Genomic DNA, 19,426 nt, shown 5'->3' on the forward strand with positions numbered 1-19,426 from the left:
TGAAGGGAAGACTATTAGTTCCACGTGCCCTCCACATCTGGAGGAATGTGAGTTACCTGGGCCATCGGCCACACCCTCCAGATATGAAGGGAAGACTATTAGCTCCACGTGCCCTCCACATCTAGAGGAGGGTGAGGTTACCTGGGCCATCGGCCACACCCTCCAGATATGAAGGGAAGACTATTAGCTCCATGTGGCCTCCACATCTAGAGGAGGGTGAGGTTACCTGGGCCATCGCCCACTCCCTCCAGATATGAAGGGAAGACTATTAGCTCCACGTGCCCTCCACATCTAGAGGAGGATGAGGTTACCTGGGCCACCGGCTACACCCTCCAGATATGAAGGGAAGACTATTAGCTCCACATGCCCTCCACATCTAGAGGAGGGTGAGGTTACCTGGGCCATCAGTCACACCCTCCAGATATGAAGGGAAGACTATTAGCTCCACATGCCCTCCACATCTAGAGGAGGGTGAGATTACCTGGGCCATCAGCCACACCCTCCAGATTTGAAGGGAAGACTATTAGCTCCACGTGCCCTCCACATATAGAGGAGGGTGAAGTTATCTGGGCCATCGGCTACACCCTCCAGATATGAAGGGAAGACTATTAGCTCCACGTGCCCTCCACATCTAGAGTAGGATGAGGTTACCTGGGCCATCGGCCACACCCTCCAGATATGAAGGGAAGACTATTAGCTCCACGTGCCCTCCACATCTAGAGGAGGATGAGGTTGCCTGGGCCATCGGCCACACCCTCCAGATATGAAAGGAAGACTATTAGCTCCACGTGTCCTCCACATCTAGAGGAGGGTATCGTTACCTGGGCCATCGGCCACACCCTCCATATATGAAGGGAAGACTATTAGCTCCACATGCCCTCCACATCTAGAGGAGGGTGAGGTTACCTGGGCCATCGGCCTCACCCTCCAGGTATGAAGGGAAGACTATTAGCTCCACGTGCCCTCCACATCTAGAGGAGGGTGAGGTTCCCTGGGCCATCGGCCACACCCTCCAGATATGAAGGGAAGGCTGTTAGGCAGAAACCTGTGCAGTTCCCTCTGGGACCACTACAAAAGATTTAGGACTACAGGTGTTTGGCAGGAAAACCACTTGGTAGCAGTCTGTACCACACAGATTCACTTGGTAGCTGTGGCTGAGCAGTCAGACTTCCCTCAAGAAGAGTTAGGCAGTATGTGGAGTATACAAGATAGGGTAATTTACACAGTAGAACAAGCAGGCACGGAACAGAGCTTCGGTGTAAAGATATATAATTATTTATTGTAAAAACACATCTACGAAAAACACACTGGCACTAATACGGCAAACAACTTCAATTACAATTACTATAAGTATATCGATCCCCTAACAATATTTCGACAAGTCTAGGTTCAACGGCACCACTTATTTGCAGACAGAGGTGAATGCTTTAACCTAGATGGCACTCTAATATTTGTTAGAACAGGAGAGAAAAGGCAGGGTATGAAACCAACTCGGTACCAAAACTTTTTCGAAGCAAATGCAAGGCAAGTAAGGCAGGGTCCACTGTAAATCACAAAGTTCAGAGGCCAGGCCCACTCGGAGAGAGGCAAGGCGATATGTCCCAAAAAGTATCACAGTGGAAATGCACTTCGAGTCTTTGTAGCAAATTGTCACAGAAAGGTCGGACCAGTTTAGAACAAAAAGTTAAGAAGGTCTGGAGGCGACCCAATGGAAAGGTAAGGATTAAGACACCTCACGCTAACCGTCACAAGGGAAGCCAGGCGGACACAGTACCTTGTAAGTGAAGAGACAGCTCCGGCGGGGGCAGTTGTTCCTGATGGTGGATGCAAGTCGGGTCTTTGCCAAGAGATGAGATGGTCTCGTCGTCGAAGGAAAGTTGAAGATCGTTGCACCACCAGGGAAGAGACCAGCCGTGGAGTGCTCCGTCACAAGGCACCACCTTTTGGTCGCGGTACGGGCTAGTGGCTATCCGGTTGCCGGGGTGCTCAGCACGGGCAATTCGACCACTACGCCCTGGAAGCGAAGAAAAAGCAAAGGGACTGGTTGTTCCCACCAGTCAGGGGAAGAAGACTCTCCAGCAGGGAGATCTCCTCTGTCGTTGGGAAGTGGTGAGTTGGTTCAGCAGGGCTCCACCGGAGGTGTCGTCTTTGCAGGTCGGCAAAGCTTTACCCTCGTCGGATTCTTAGGTCATGTGGCGACTTCTGAAGATCCAGTCCCAAAAGCCCTGCTTTTATGCAGAAAACCCCCATTCATTCAGCCGAGCTGTCAATCAAACCACGCTAAGTGGTGAGCGGGGTGGCTCACCACTTGGGCCAATCACACCAGAGTGCGACTTGAGTTGGCAAGGCAACTCAGTCCAGGGTGCCTAAACCCCCTCCCACACCCCCTGTGGTACCCAGACAGAATGGCACCACTTTGGAGGACCTCTGTGCAGAAGCCCGCCAAAAGTGGAACAAAGGGCTCAACCTTTGGTTTGGAGTTACAGAGGGGAACACATACGCCATTTTAAAAACCGAGTTCTGGCAGAAAATACCATCCGGTAGATTTATTTAAGACAAATAAACCGGCGGTATGTTAAAGACTAACGTAAGAAAGTGTTAGCCTCCAACAATGGGAAGAATCCCATAGAATTATATTCGGGGTCAAATATAACAAGTAGTTTTCACTGCCACCACCCAAAACTCGACGAGGGGGGACGGGACAGTGCCCCCTCGAACAACAGACATGGGGTAATCGAATTACCCCTACCAGTATGTCCACAATAGGATGGTTTGTATGGGTTCTGTTAGTAAATTTAGGTCTAGTAAAGCCAATGGTGACATTACATGCCCTGGGAGACAGTAGTCAGTCCCAGGGTATGGAGTCTCTGGTGGGGATCCTCTAGGACACCCCAGTGTTACGGCACGGAGGGTGCGGTGTAACACACATAGCAAAACACATTAGGCCCTATGGAGTAAAAGACCCCATAGCCCATAGAAAACATTGACATTCAAAGGAATTAACCACATTCATGTCCAAGAGTGGGAGAAAAAGAGTCTCACTCTCGGCAGGATGGAAAAAAACAACCTCCAGAAATCCAGCAAAGCTGCTGGGGGACTCACTAGGTTAGGAAAATCAGCCTAAACAGAGATTTCTCCCTAACAAAGACTATTAGCTCCAAGTGCCCTCCACATCTAGAGGAGGATGTGGTTACCTGGGCCATCGGCCACACCCTCCAGATATGAAGGGAAGACTATTAGCTCCACGTGCCCTCCACATCTAGAGGAGGGTGAGGTTACCTGGGCCATTGGCCACACCCTCCAGATATGAAGGGAAGACTATTAGCTCCACGTGGCCTCCACATCTAGAGGAGGATGAGGTTACCTGGGCCATCGGCCACACCCTCCAGGTATGAAGGGAAGACTATTAGCTCCACGTGGCCTCCACATCTAGAGGAGGATGAGGTTACCTGGGCCATCGGCCACACCCTCCAGATATGAAGGGAAGACTATTAGCTCCACTTGCCCTCCACATCTAGAGGAGGATGAGGTTACCTGGGCCATCGGCCACACCCTCCAGATATGAAGGCAAGACTATTAGCGCCACGTGCCCTCCACATCTAGAGGAGGGTGAGGTTACCTGGCCATCGGCTACACCCTCCAGATATGAAGGGAAGACTATTAGCTCCACGTGCCCTCCACATCTAGAGGAGGGTGAGGTTACCTGGGCCATCGGCCACACCCTCCAGATATGAAGGCAAGACTATTAGCTCCACGTGCCCTCCACATCTAGAGGAGGTTGAGGTTACCTGGGCCATCGGCCACACCCTCCAGATATGAAGGGAAGACTATTAGTTCCATGTGCCCTCCACATCTAGTGGAGGGTGAGGTTACCTGGGCCATCGGCCACACCCTCCAGATATGAAGGGAAGACTATTAGCTCCACGTGCCCTCCACATCTAGAGGAGGGTGAGGTTACCTGGGCCATCAGCTACACCCTCCAGATATGAAGGGAAGACTTAGCTCCACGTGCCCTCCACATCTTGAGGAGGATGAGGTTACCTGGGCTATCGGCCACACCCTCCAGATATGAAAGGAAGACTATTAGCTCCAGCTGCTCTCCACATCTAGAGGAGGGTGAGGTTACCTGGGCCATCGGCCAGACCCTCCAGATATGAAGGGAAGACTGTTATCTCCACATGTCCTCCACAACAAGAGGAGGGTGAGGTTACCTGGGCCATCGCCCACACCCTCCAGATATGAAGGGAAGACTGTTAGCTCCACGTGCCCTCCACATCTAGAGGAGGGTGAGGTTACCTGGGCCATCGGCCACACCCTCCAGATATGAAGGGAAGACTATTAGTTCCACGTGCCCTCCACATCTAGAGGAATGTGAGGTTACCTGGGCCATCGGCCACACCCTCCAGATATGAAGGGAAGACTATTAGCTCCACGTGCCCTCCACATCTAGAGGAGGGTGAGGTTACCTGGGCCAACGGCCACACCCTCCAGATATGAAGGGAAGACTATTAGCTCCACGTGCCCTCCACATCTAGAGGAGGATGAGGTTACCTGGGCCGTCGGCCACACCCTCCAGATATGAAGGGAAGACTATTAGCTCCACGTGCCCTCCACATCTAGAGGAGTGTGAAGTTACCTGTGCCATCGGCCACACCCTCCAGATATGAAGGGAAGACTATTAGCTCCACGTGCCCTCCACATCTAGAGGAGGGTGAAGTTACCTGGGCCATCGGCCACACCCTCCAGATATGAAGGGAAGACTATTAGCTCCACGTGGTCTCCACATCTAGAGGAGGGTGAGGTTACCTGGCCCATCGGCCACACCCTCCAGATATGAAGGGAAGACTATTAGCTCCAGGTGGCCTCCACATCTAGAGGAGGGTGAGGTTAACTGGGCCATCGGCCACACCCTCCAGATATGAAGGGACGACTATTAGCTCCACGTGGCCTCCACATCTAGAGGAGGGTGAGGTTACCTGAGCCATCGGCCACACCCTCCAGATATGAAGGGAAGACTATTAGCTCCACGTGCCCTCCACATCTAGAGGAGGGTGAGGTTACCTGGGCCATCGGCCAGACCCTCCAGATACGAAGAGAAGACTATTAGCTCCACGTGCCCTCCACATCTAGAGGAGGGTGTGGTTACCTGGGCCATCGGCCAGACCCTCCAGATACGAAGGGAAGACTATTAGCTCCACGTGCCCTCCACATCTAGAGGAGGGTGAGGTTACCTGGGCCATCGGCCACACCCTCCAGATACGAAGGGAAGACTATTAGCTCCACGTGCCCTCCACATCTAGAGGAGGGTGAGGTACCTGGGCCATCGGCCACACCCTCCAGATCCGAAGGGAAGACTATTAGCTCCACGTGCCCTCCACATCTAGAGGAGGGTGAGGTTACCTGGGCCATCGGCCACACCCTCCAGAAACGAAGGGAAGACTATTAGCTCCACGTGCCCTCCACATCTAGAGGAGGGTGAGGTTACCTGGGCCATCGGCCACACGCTCCAGATACGAAGGGAAGACTATTAGCTCCACGTGCCCTCCACATCTAGAGGAGGGTGAGGTTAGCTGGGCCATCGGCCACACCCTCCAGATACGAAGGGAAGACTATTAGCTCCACGTGCCCTCCACATCTAGAGGAGGGTGAGGTTAGCTGGGCCATCGGCCACACCCTCCAGATACGAAGGGAAGACTATTAGCTCCACGTGCCCTCCACATCTAGAGGAGGTCGAGGTTAGCTGGGCCATCGGCCACACCCTCCAGATATGAAGGGAAGACTATTAACTCCACGTGCCCTCCACATCTAGAGGAGGGTGAGGTTACCTGGGCCATCGGCCACACCCTCCAGATATGAAGGGAAGACTATTAGCTCCACGTGCCCTCCACATCTAGAGGAGGGTGAGGTTACCTGGGCCATCGGCCACACCCTCCAGATATGAAGGGAAGACTATTAGCTCCACGCGCCCTCCACATCTAGAGGAGGGTGAGGTTACCCGGGCCATCGGCCACATCCTCCAGATATGAAGGGAAGACTATTAGCTCCACGTGCCCTCCACATCTAGAGGAGGGTGAGGTTACCCGGGCCATCGGCCACATCCTCCAGATATGAAGGGAAGACTATTAGCTCCATGTGCCCTCCACATCTAGAGGAGGGTGAGGTTACCCGGGCCATCGGCCACATCCTCCAGATATGAAGGGAAGACTATTAGCTCCATGTGCCCTCCACATCTAGAGGAGGGTGAGGTTACCCGGGCCATCGGCCACACCCTCCACATATGAAGGGAAGACTATTCGCTCCACGTGCCCTCCACATCGAGAGGAGGGTAAGGTTACCTGGGCCATCGGCCACACCCTCCAGGACTGAAGGGAAGACTATTAGCTCCACGTGGCCTCCACATCTAGATGAGGGTGAGGTTACCTGGGCCATCGGCCACGCCCTCAAGATATGAAGGGAAGACTATTAGCTCCACGTGGCCTCCACATCTAGAGGAGGATGAGGTTACCTGGGCCATCGGCCACACCCTCCAGATATGAAGGGAAGACTATTAGCTCCACATGGCCTCCACATCTAGAGGAGGGTGAGGTTACCTGGGCCATCAGCCACACCCTTCAGATATGAAGGGAAGACTATTAGCTCCACGTGGCCTCCACATCTAGAGGAGGGTGAGATTACCTGGGCCATCGGCCACAGCCTCCAGATATGAAGGGAAGACTATTAGCTCCACGTGCCCTCCACATCTAGAGGAGGATGAGGTTACCTGGGCCATCGTCCACACCCTCCAGATATGAAGGGAAGACTATTAGCTCCACATGCCCTCCACATCTAGAGGAGGGTCCGGTTACCTGGGCCATCAGCCACACCCTCCAGATATGAAGGGAAGACTTTTAGCTCCACGTGCCCTCCAATCCTGAGGAGGGTGAGGTTTACCTTTACACTTTTGAGGTGATGCTCTGCATATTGGATGGGTATCAAGATGGGTGGCAGCACCTTGTTGTCCAGATCTCCATCCCATTATTCCTCTTCTTTTGGAGGAGTAAGTATGGCTTTGGAGGCTTCCACCTTTCCCCCATGACTCACTTATATATGCCTGGGAGGTAAATGAACACAATGGTGGGCCCTGCAATTCTGCCTGAACATGTGTACTTGGGATTCCAGCATGAGAATGCCTGTAATGAATGAGTGATTAGGAACACCATCCCCCTTCCATTTGAGAGCCACCCAGTCGCTTCCTGCCACTGAGTCTCTATCAGGGGTGAAAGATGAGACCTACAAAGTTAAGTGTTGGATAGGGCTCTCCACCCACACCCTACGCTGACCGCCTTCTGTTCAGACTGCAGAGTACACCTACCCTCCCATCCCTCTGCCCCCTACTCAGACTCCTTCGCAGTGAGCCCACACGCTGTGTGGTCTTATGCCTCTGCATAGACTGTGCACTCATTCAAGCACCAAGGAGGAGTTAAGTTATTCATTGTGCGCTGTACAAATGAAGCTAAACCTAAAGGTTCATTGTCCATAACATGGCACACTTTTCACCTACCCCACAGCCTTTTTAATGGCCTGGTTAGGATGAACTCTATGCCAGTGTGGATTGATTGAATGAACGAATGAACAAATACTGATCTCTCTACAGCACTTGTTTCTATATTGTACAGATCTATAGATGCTTGATGCTACACTTCCCCAGATCTGTGAGCCTTAAATGTCAGCATAGGGGCACGGATAGTTCCTGGCCAGCTTACCACTGAATGCTGCCTTATTCAGGTTTCCTCTGCGGTCATGTCCTGCTCCGTTGCTGGCACAGGCTCAGTGGTCTTCTTGTACATTTGCATCTCTGCTGCCCCAATCCTTGTTCCTAGTTTATATTGCATGGAGGCTCCTGGTGTAACTGTCAGGTGATATGATCGTGGAAGTTAAACAGATTGGGTGTCATGTTTGCAGGGCATTTGTAAGTTTCTCAGACGAGCGTGATCTGTGCAATTGGAGATGAATGCATAGGGATAGGATGGACACGCATAAGATGTAAGATGCTATGGCATGATGCAGGAAATGTACTGCCTTTCCATCATACCTGCATATATGACATTCATGTTGTTGGCCGTACTTTCTAAATCTTACATTTTCCTTATACTCGTAGGATCTGTAGGCGTTGGATCAGACAGTATCCTGAAAGTGAAGGAAGATGGCAAACCGAACCACTCGAACAATCCAAACACAGCAACTAAAGGAAAAACAGATAATCAAACTTCAAGTGAGAAGAATTTATCTCAGAACTTCCTTTCACCGTGGACTGGATCCCTTGTGTATTTAGTTGGGTTCTGCCAAAGCAGAATGTAATAACCATGTACATACTCGTAGAACTCATTTTGTGGTTATCTCTCTAATGCGCTGTCTAATAAATCCATCTGTTTATAGGCCTGGAACATTCTAGCAATGAAACAAGTGTACACTCTGCTGCATGAGGGGTGAATGGAGGCTCCTGCGGTGGGAAATTCCGACTGGTGATGTGGGAGTGGAGGCTCCTGCGGTGGGAAATGGATGTTCGGTGGTGGAATGGAGTCTCGTGCCTGGCGGAACAGACTCTCATGGGTGGGGAATGGTGTCTCATTAGTGGAGGAACGGAGACTTGTGGGTTGGGAAATTGGGGCTTGTAAAACGATTTAGAAGTCTGGGAATTTACTTTGAGTCGTTTAACTGGGAAGAGATCTCAGAGGCTCTAGGTCTGGTGAGTTCCCTCACAGGCTGTCCGACTGAGCGCTGCCATCAGAGTTTGCACATCTGGTAGCGTTCTTTGGACATTGTTGAGTTTGCTTTTTTTTCAGAGGAGGTTGTCTTGCAGAGATCTTCAGATGTCCCATTGATCCTACTGCTCAATGCTTTGGTGAACCCTCCTGTCAAGACACTTGGCCTGTAGGCCCTTTTTGTGGTTTTATGTATGGACGGCTTTTCCCCTTGTAGGGCGTTGGTCTGATGAACTCCCGCGTAGGAATCTGCAGGAATGTGGAGCTCTCAACTCTGAGTTGTAACTCTCTGTCTAAACCTTTAGATCTGCCAAGCTCATGCCTTGATACCGAAGCTGTAGGTCTGGTGAACTCACTCCTTGGTACAGGCATTCTCTCCTCAGAAGGTTTGGTGATCTCCCCCTTCAATAGGCTCTTTCCCGCTCACAAGCTGTGCCAATCCTTGGTCCCAGAGCTCTCTTCAGAAGCTGTAGGCCTTGTGAGCTCACTTCCAGAAGCTGTAGGTCTTGTGAGCTCACTTCCAGAAGCCACAGGTCTGATAAGCTCTGTTAGGGGATTATGCCAAAGTCCTATCTGTAATAAGACTTTAGAAAACCCACCTTGGATGAACAGGGGATACTCCTTAGGTTTTAGCCTGAACTACCCAAAGGTCTGGTAGCAATGGCTGAGCAGCCAGGCTTAGTATAGGAGGGATACTCAGAGCATACACTTTGTTCAAGCAAACAATTACACACTAGCAGTTACATAAAAATATGTATTTGTGTCATATATACTAAATCTTGTAACTTAAGTTAGGTACGTACTAACATTGTAGCATTAAACACAGAATATATGCAATACTAAAAAGGATAAGAATACTTTAGAACACTTTTAAAGTAATACTAAAGTAGTAGAAACTCCCAAAACAAGTATGCAAACAGTAGACCAGCTTGTACACCTTTAGTTCACCCCTGCTTAACCAATTTAAGAAGTCCAACCCTGTTCTAGGTGAGTCTCAAAGAGTCAAAGAGGTCACTGAGAACCAGTGACCAAGGGCTGAGGAAGCAAAGTCAGGTAAGTAGTAGACAAGGCAGAGTCTCTGAAGATTTCTTCTAGTTTGCAAGTAAGTAGCAGTTCAGTTTCTTTAGTAAAGCGTGTAAGGGGTTGTCCACCCCAATGTAGCTCAATGTAGGCCTAGGATGGGATGCAAGTAACAGCTTAACTTCAACCCCCTTCGAAGCACAGAAACAACAAATGAGGCCCCAGGTAAGTACCTGGGGCTGAACATTACATTATCAGTGAAGAAGCTTATGCAGCAGAACGGTCCCCAAGGTTAGGCAACAGCAGACTACAGTTCAACCTTCTTGCTATTAGTGACTGAAGAAAAGAACCTGATGGTTGCTCTCGAGTAGTTGGACGCAAGCAGAGGATCTTCACAGCAAAGGCTCGTTGGCGCCTTTTTCAAGGCTTGGGTGAAGGATGGTTGTCTTGCAGTAGACTGTGCTCCGGTTCCCGGTCCTCGTCTCGGGTGAGGGGACTTTCAGGAGCAGGATCCAGTCTCCGGAGTTCCAGGAGGATGCCTGCAAAGTTTCAGACGAAACCATGGTTTGGTTGATGTTGGACCTCATAATGGCACAGTACCCTGGGTATTGGTGAATTGCATGGAGGTCACAGTTCTTCCAGAGAAGGGTGCAAAATGCAGTTCGCCTTTGTACTGGTTAGGCCCACCAGTACCATCGAGGAAGTCGTCTGCTTCGAAGCTTCCCTGGCGCTCAGAGGTTGATGTCGGGACAGCAGCGGTTACTCAGACGCCTCTGGTAGTTGCTCTTGGTGGCTGCGGACCTTCTTGTTGTTCTTCCTCTTCCTCTTCCTCTTCTTCTTCCTCCTCTTCTTCCTCCTCTTCCTCTTCCTCTTCTTCTTCCTCTTCTTCTTCTTCTTCTTCCTCTTCCTTCTTCTTCCTTCTTTCTTCTGAGTCTTTCTTCTTCCTTCTTTCTTCTTTCTTCTTCGTCTTTCTTCTCCTTCTTCTTCTTCCTCTTCTCCTTCTTCCTCTTCTTCTTCTTCCTTCTTTCCTCTTCTTCTTCCTCTTCTCCTCCTTCTTCCTCTTCTTCTTCATGTTCTTCTTCTTCCTGTTCTTCTTCTTCTTCTTCCTGTTCTTCTTGTTCTTCTTTTTTCTTCTGAGTCTTTCTTCTTCTTCTTCTTCCTCTTCTCCTTCTTCCTCTTCTTCTTCTTCCTTCTTTCCTCTTCTTCTTCCTCTTCTCCTCCTTCTTCCTCTTCTTCTTCATGTTCTTCTTCTTCATGTTCTTCTTCTTATTCTTCCTGTTCTTCTTGTTCTTCTTCTGAGTCTTTCTTCTTCTTCTTCTTCTTCTTCTTCTTCTTCTTCTTCTTCTTCTTCTTCTTCTTCTTCTTCTTCTTCTTCTTCTTCTTCTTCTTCTTCTTCTTCTTCTTCTTCTTCTCTGAGTTTCCGTTTCAACACCATCATCCTTTATGCAGGAAAACTGATTGAACCCACCAATCACCAGACATGCATTCATTCATACCTGGGGGGTGGCTGTCAAATGGGGATAGCCAGCCTCCCAGCACACACTGGTTCCAGGCAGTCACACTGCCCGTTAAAGATCAGGGGAGTTTCAGTCACCTTCCCCACTACCTGTCCTTTCAGGCATTCAGAGAGTTGTGGCTGGCTTCCAGAAGCTGTACGTCTGATAAGCTCACATCCAGAAGCTGTAGGTCTTGTGAGCTACTTCCAGAAGCTGTACGTCTGATAAGCTCACATCCAGAAGCTGGAGGTCTTATGAGCTCACTTCCAGAAGTTGTAGGTCTTGTGAGCTACTTCCAGAAGCTGTGGGTCTTGTGAGGTGTGAGCTACTTCCAGAAGCTGTAGGTCTGATAAACTCACATCCAGGAGCTGTAGGTCTGGTCAGCTCACTTTCAGAAGTTGTAGGTCTTGTGAGCTACTTCCAGAAGCTGTAGGTCTGATAAGCTCACATCCAGAAGCTGTAGGTCTTGTGTGTTCCCTTCCAGAAGCTGTAGGTCTTGTGAGCTACTTCAAGAAGCTGTTGGTCTGATAAGCTCACATCCAGGAGCTGTGGGTCGGGTCAGCTCACTTCCAGAAACTGTAGGTCTGGTGATCTCACTCCTTGGAATATGAGCTCACTCCTCACAAGATGTAGGTTTGGCAAGCTCCCCCTTATATCAGCACTTTCCCCTCACAAGTGGTAGGTCTGGTGCACTCACTGACTGGTACAAGAGCTCTCCCCCTCCCTGATGATGTGGGTGTGTTGAGATGTTTACTTGAGACAGGAGCTCTCTCCTCTGAAGTTGCAGGTCTGGTGAGCTCACCTTTTGTGCAAGAGCTCTCCCCTCACAAGATGTAGGTCTGATGAGCTCACCTCTTGTGCACAAGCTCTCACCTCACAAGATGTATGCCTGGTGAGTCACCTCTTGTGCAAGAGCTCTCCCCTCATGAGATTTAGGCCTGGCGGGCTCACCTCTTGTGCAAGAACTCTCCCCACATAAGATGTAGGTATGGTGAGCTCACTGCTTGTGCAAGAGTTCTCCCGGCATAGGCTGTTAGGTCTGGTGGGCTCACCTGTTGTGCAAGAGCTCTCCCCTCACAAGATGTATGCCTGGTGAGTCACCTCTTGTGCAAGAGCTCTCCCCTCATGAGATTTAGGTCTGGTGGGCTCACCTCTTGTGCAAGAGCTCTTCCCTCACAAGATATAGGTCTGGAGATCGCAGCGCTTGTTCAAGAGGTCTCCCCTCACAAGATGTAGGTCTGGTGGGCCCACCTCTTGTGCCAGATCGCTCCCCATATAAGCTGTAGGTTTGATGAGCTCACCTCTTGTGCCAGAGCGCTCCCCGTATAAGCTGTAGGTCTGGTGAGCTCACCTCTTGTGCCAGAGCGCTCCCCGTATAAGCTGTAGGTCTGGTGGGCTCACCTGTTGGGCAAGAGCTTTTCCCTCACAAGATATAGGTCTGGAGATCGCAGCGCTTGTTCAAGAGCTCTCCCCTCACAAGATGTATGCCTGGTGAGTCACCTCTTGTGCAAGAGCTCTCCCCTCATGAGATTTAGGTCTGGTGGGCTCACCTCTTGTGCAAGAGCTCTTCCCTCACAAGATATAGGTCCGGAGATGGCAGCGCTTGTTCAAGAGGTCTCCCCTCACAAGATGTAGGTCTGGTGAGCCCACCTCTTGTGCCAGAGCTCTCCCCGTATAAGCTGTAGGTTTGATGAGCTCACCTCTTGTTTCAGAGCTCTCCCCATATAAGCAGGAGGTCTGGTAAATTCTATTCTCCCTGGCTGTAGGTCTCTTAATCTAGCCTCTTATGAGCTGTAGGTGTGTGAGTCTATAGCCTCAAATCCTGTAGGGCTGGGGTTCCCCCTTCCCTTCTCAAGTGAAAGCACTCTAAAGAAAGTTTAGCTCTCAGACTAGCCCTGACTCAAACCCTGCAATCGTGCGAATCCCTCACTGCCAAACTCCCTATAAATAACACCCAATCCCTCACCATCCACCTGGTCTATAGACCACCGGGTCCGCTCGGGACTTTCGAGGAAGATTTGCATAGCCTACTAACCAACAATGCGAAACCCACCTCACAATTACTGCTACTAGATGACTTCAACCTAGGGTTTAATGATGCAGCAGACATGCATGCCTCCATCATAGCCAATACTATCTTATCACACGGACTCTCACAAAAAGTCAACCTACCCACTCACCTGAAGGGAAGAACCCTAGACTGGGTTGCTGATGCTAATTGCTCAGCGGTCATTTCCTCTACCACACCACTACCTTGGACCGACCACTCCTTGGTCTCATTTAACTTACTGACCTCCAGACCACCTACTACAACTGGGCCTCTGGCACCACCCTGCCTAACAAGGAATAGGAAAAATATAACAGTAGAAAGAATCATCCCAGCCATCCTTCCAACGCTAAATGCATTACCTGACAATCTAGATCCCAACACACTAGTTCACGAATATAACAAAATTATGTTAAACACCATGGACAAAATTGCCCCACTTAAACTTCGCACCACCAAGCCCAAAACCCATTTAAACAAATGGTACACACCTGAACTCAAAGCCCTCCGCCTAAAAAAGTGAAAATGTGAATCTGCTTGGAAACTATGCCCCTCCAGCGAAAAGAAAGCCACTCTAGATACGATTTCCCGTCAATACAAAGCTGAAATCTGTCTAGCTAAACGGAACTCCTACAACAACCGCATTGCCAATTCCAACTCAAGCATGAAGGAGCTCTTCTCCATCTTGAAGGAACTTGAGTCACCCATTGCCACACCCAACACCTGCACCAAGGACCAGACCTGGTGTGCAGACATCCAACAGGCTCTAGCAGATAAAATAAACACCCTACAAAATAAAATTAAACTAAAAAAAGACTCCTTAAACCTCACCAACCCTCCCAAAACTCTGTCTGATATTTTACCTAGCACACACACTAATTCATTCTCCTTCTCTAAAACTACCACCCTGGAGGTTGAGAAAATAATACTTTCTCTCAAACCCTCAAACTGCAAAGGCGACATTTGCCCTGCACACATAATCAAGGACGCAGCCAGAGACCTATCGCCCTTCATTTCCAAACTCATAAACGCATCTTTTTCCTCAGGTAGCATCCCCTCCAACTTAAAACAATCCTGGGTGCTCCCCCTCCTTAAAAAGCAGACGCTTGATCCCCTCATCCCCACTAACTACCGTCCCATCACCACGGTACCCTTTCTACTGAAAATCTTGGACAAAGTGGCCTATGTCCGGATCCAAAAATTCCTAGAACTACACAAATTACTAGGCTCCAGACAATCAGGCTTCCGACCACTACACGGTACGGAAACAGCCCTCATTGACTTGAAGACCCAAATTGATGATCTGAGGGATAAGGGAAAAACAGCACTCCTCCTCCTACTTGACCTCTCCGCGGCAGGTCCTCTGTAGACACCTGGACTCAGCTACTCACTTCTCCGCAGAAGCCATCAGATGGATTGAATCCTTTTTGAGCGAGAGAACAATGAGAGTCTTCTCCCCAGCAGCAGACCCCTCTCCTATTACTTGCGGAGTCCCGCAGGGTTCATGCGTCTCCCCCACACTATACAACATCTTCACCAAGCCTCTGTTCGACGATCTGGATCATCTGGGTGTCACCTACACCAACTACGCAGATGACACTCAGATTCTCCTCCCACTTTCAGGGGATCACAGTAAGGACAGAGAGTTGGTGAACAGGGTGTATCTCATCATTCAGGCATGGATGGCATCTCATGGCCTATGCCTGAATGATGACAAGACAGAGCTCATCATCCTGGGTACCCCCGCTAATATCAATAAACTAGGCCTCGAATATGACGGCAACATTATCAAAGTATCCAGGGAGGTAAAAACTCTCGGCTTTTACCTGGATGCCACTATGTCATTCACTAAACAGGTCAATTCACTAGCATCTACCACTGCGTACACTTGCAAATTAATAAGAGCAGGCAGACCATTCCTGTCTAATGATAGCTGCATGATCCTGGCAAGAGCACTCATACTCTCCAGGCTCGATTATTGTAATGCCCTATATAGCGGTGCTAACAAAGCCATTACCCATAGGTTACAAATCCTGCAAAATAATGCCTTGAGAGCTGCCCTCGGCATTAATAAAAGAGAACACATCTCCACTACCAGACGCCAACACAATTGGCTCTCCACCGATAATAAAACCAAACTAAAGTTGGCCTCCCTAACCCATAAAGCCCTCAACAATGCTGCCCCCAGCTATTTGATGGACAAAGTTAAGAGAAAGTCATCCATTAGACAAACAAGAACTATCAATTCCAACTGTCTTATAATTCCCAGATTCAAACTCTCCACCATTGGAGGTAACAGTTTCCCTGTGGAAGCCGCCACATTCTGGAATCCTCTGCCACACAACCTGAGAGCCGATCAACCCTACCTGCACTTTAGAAGGAAGCTCATCAGTCACTTGAACTCCAACAACCCCCGTACTTAATTGTACACTTTACACCTCTGTATAGATACTTGAGGCCTTTGTTCTCGCCAAAGAGCCCTGCACATATCTGTATATTTCACTCCTTTCTAATGATATTATATTTTTATGTGTAAAGTGTTGTATATTTCTCATTCCTGTAATCCTTAATTGCATGTGCCTATAATTTTATCTTGTATATTTCTGTAACATTGTAAGCCTTGCATATCCTTTCTGCCTGCGCCCTGCTGCCCCTGGGTATGGTGCGCCATATAAATAAATAAACAAACAAACAAACAAACGAACAAACCCCATCTAGCAGACTCTGCGAGAAGTCATAGGCACACGTGTTACTTTCTGTGACATTATGCACCCTACCTGTAGACTCCTGGCTGTGGGACCTCGAGGGCCATCAGTTTCTATTAAATAGCGTATCAGACTACTTTATATGTATGCCAGGTCTGTGCCAAGTTAGCAGTCAGTGGTACTCATTGGAATGTGGTGCTGGTTTAGGACTAGTGAGTGCAGCGTGGTCTGCCTCATCTAAAAGCATGTTTGTATCACTACAGGTCTGCTTGTGTATCATCCTGATATGTCCCTGTGGATCAAACAAGTGGATGAGCCAGAGCTCGATGATTTCCCGGGGGCTAAAGATGCTAAAAGGGGCTGCCGCTCCATCGGAGGTGAGAACCAATCGGGGTAAGTGGGCTACGTCCCAGATTAATGTCCTACGGCAGTGGCCAGGGGCCCTCCGTCAAATGCTGGTTATGATGTAGTCGTAGTGAGGAATCAGGCTGTGGGAGTTTCTCAACTTCATACTTCATGGGGCTATTGCTGTCAGGATTTGCTAATGGACTCCCAGCAAGTTTGTCATGACTTCTTTTGGCCATACTAAGTAAAGATGTAAGTATTACATAGTAAAGATGTAAGTATTACTAAGTGAAGATGTAAGTATTACTAAGTAAAGATGTAAGTATTACCAAGTAAAGATGTAAGTATTACTAAGTTAAGATGTAAGTATTACCAAGTAAAGATGTAAGTATTACTAAGTGAAGATGTAAGTATTACTAAGTTAAGATGTAAGTATTACTAAGTAAAGATGTAAGTATTACTAAGTAAAGATTTATGGGAAGCTTTAGTTTTCTGTCAGCTGTATCATGAGATTGTAGCAACTCGATGGATTCCTGGCTCGCGTCCACTTTTCCTGTACTCGGTGAGAATACGAGCCACTCTGAGTTAGGGGGATTTTCCTAAGGGTCTATCTCTAAGGCTCAGACATATGATTCTGCCTGATATACAGGGTGTTCCTGAACCGTCAAGTGGGATAATGGCAAGGACAGCCACGGCTTCCCTTCATATGGAGTGAGCGGGTTTAAAGGTCCATTGAATCATTTTCATTCAAGGTTTTCTAAAAGCAACATTGTGATCAAGTACATTTCTGCAAATAATCACTTCCATTGCATTATATGGTTGCTTTACCCCCACCCCCTACTCTGTGACATCTGTCATTTATAGGTTTACTTACCTTTAAGTGTAGTTATATTCCTCTTGCTTTCTCTTTTATAAAGATTATATTTGTATGAAATATATTGTGCAAACATTCTCTCCAAAATGAAATGCATGTGCTCTACCTGTTAATCATCACATTCCAAATCTGCTTGCTCTTATAGACATCAGCGCATAGAGCGCCTGGTGAGCTTGGGGCACTAACTAACAGTAACTAAGTCACATACAGACCCTGACACACAAGGCTTAATGCAAATCTGCCCAACAGTTGCACTGGCACCCCCTTCCCTCTGATTCTCATCTCTGTGCAGTTCCTCCGTTAATCTCCCCCTGCACTAACCTAAACCCATTGGGTTCCGCAGAACAGTCGTGATCTGCCCCTGCCCTGTGACTCAGAGCTGCTCATCACTGTAGCTACTGCCTCAACCCTTCCGGGCATGGGGTTCCTACGTGGGGGCAGCCATCCTGAAGACCGTCAGCTCTGCCAGGGTCAATGCTCCAAAGACGTTGTCACACATCAAGCCCCACTTGGACAACATTCCGCCATGTGGTATCAACTTTCCTGATCCTCAGGGGTTTGACAGGGCGACCCGCCAGAGGAGCTCACACTCCGGGCACCTTCTCTCGGGGGACGATGGCCACGTCCTCTCAGCTAAACAGAAATACAATAACCCGTCCAGTTCACAAGATTACGTTGTTAAGAGGGTTTTTCAAAGTCACTGCCTAAGTTGGAAGGACATGGAAATGCCAACCTAGGGTTTGGAAGAGTTATTCACAATCTCAGCTGATCAAAGCCACTCTCTTAAGTAGTGCAGACCAAGCAGCAAGGCTGAACTAAGGCGGAAGGTTGGGATCTTTTGTGAGGTATAGTTAACATTTAGCAGACTTGTTGATAAGAAACAGACCCACACAGGTAAGTTATAAAAATAGTCATTTGTTGCAATAAGACATACTTTAAATATCGTAAGGTAAGCAAAAATACTTTAATACACATATACAACTCACAGTTGCATAATCCACTATTTCTTACAAACTACTTTAGAATCACAAGCAGTTATTCACACAATAAATGCATTCTCTTAAGTAGTGCTAACAGATTGTATGCACATATTAGCCTGTTCCAAGTGTCTGGTAGTATTTTAGGGATGAAGTTCAGTAAGTACAGAACAAGTGCAAGACTTACTTCAAGTTCCAACAAAAAAAGGAGCGGCTACCACCACTGAGGTTCTCACCAATGAACCACAGAAGTACTGACATGGACACCACCGTCCTGGGACAGCCCCGGATAGCCCTGAAGGAAGCAGGACTTTACGCCTAATGCAAACCAAATGGGAGGGAGCGGTTCTGGAGATGTAGGGGATCTCAGAACAGTCCCAGGCGACAGAGGATCACTGGGTAAAACTAGGCTCACCCTTCTGGCTGTCGTGCAAGGTCTTCGGGTCATAGGTTGCAAGGGCGTTCACTGCCGGTCATCTTTAGGTTCCTCTGGAGACTGCAGACTGTAGGGACACACACACACACAGATTTGGTTCCACAATGAAGGAGAGACCCTCAAGGAGATCTTCACGGATACACTTCTTGCACTGACCCCAGATGGAGTCTGGAGGATTTCCAAAGTCTCAGCAGAGCCTCGAGGATATCCATGAAGACTTCTAGATGTTTAGCCAGCCTGAGGTTTTTGGAATAATGAACTGCTGGTAACGGGCCTTGGAGAATTTGTGCAAAGATACATGCGCCAATGAATGAAAACTGCTGATGCAACGTGAGCATGATAGGTGATTGGTTGGTCCCACCAGTCTTAGTGAGGAAGGCACGTCGCAAAGGTCTTCCCTGTTTCCCTGTTGATTAGAAGGTCGAGGTACGCGACACAGTGTTATTGGCTTAGCCAATACTGGTTTCTGCAGAATTTCTCCAGTGTACCTTGGTCACCACGTTCTTCGGCTCTCTTCAGATCTAGTGTCCAGCTTTCTTCCTGGGTCCAGCACATCTGCCTATATCCAGAAAATGGTCTGGGGGCGACCCCGGCCCTCAAATAAGGACACTTTGTAACATTCAAAATTGGAGGTGGCTGTCCCATAGTGGCAGCCAGTTTCCAAGAAACTGCCCAGGACCATCAAAGCCCCTGGAGGAATGTGGATTGGAGGCAGTCAGCCGCCTCCAGCACACACACAAATAAGAGCCTTATCAATCTTCTTGCAAAAAAGCCCCCCAAGGCGC

At 48.8% G+C, this 19,426-nt stretch overlaps 1 protein-coding gene across 1 annotated transcript in view; it reads left to right on the forward strand.

Moving 5' to 3' along the window:
- Positions 1–19,426, forward strand: part of LOC138570303 (zinc finger protein 354C-like) — a 471,916-nt gene that overhangs the window by 394,508 nt on the left and 57,982 nt on the right. The window contains exons 7-8 of the mRNA XM_069649079.1: positions 8,138–8,251; positions 16,273–16,386. Of these exons, the coding sequence (XP_069505180.1) occupies positions 8,138–8,251; positions 16,273–16,386 (228 nt within the window). The remainder of the gene's footprint in view (positions 1–8,137; positions 8,252–16,272; positions 16,387–19,426) is intronic.

Source organism: Ambystoma mexicanum, chromosome 2q, assembly GCF_040938575.1.
Source record: "Ambystoma mexicanum isolate Mex_15411 chromosome 2q, UKY_AmexF1_1, whole genome shotgun sequence".
Lineage (NCBI taxonomy): Eukaryota > Metazoa > Chordata > Amphibia > Caudata > Ambystomatidae > Ambystoma > Ambystoma mexicanum.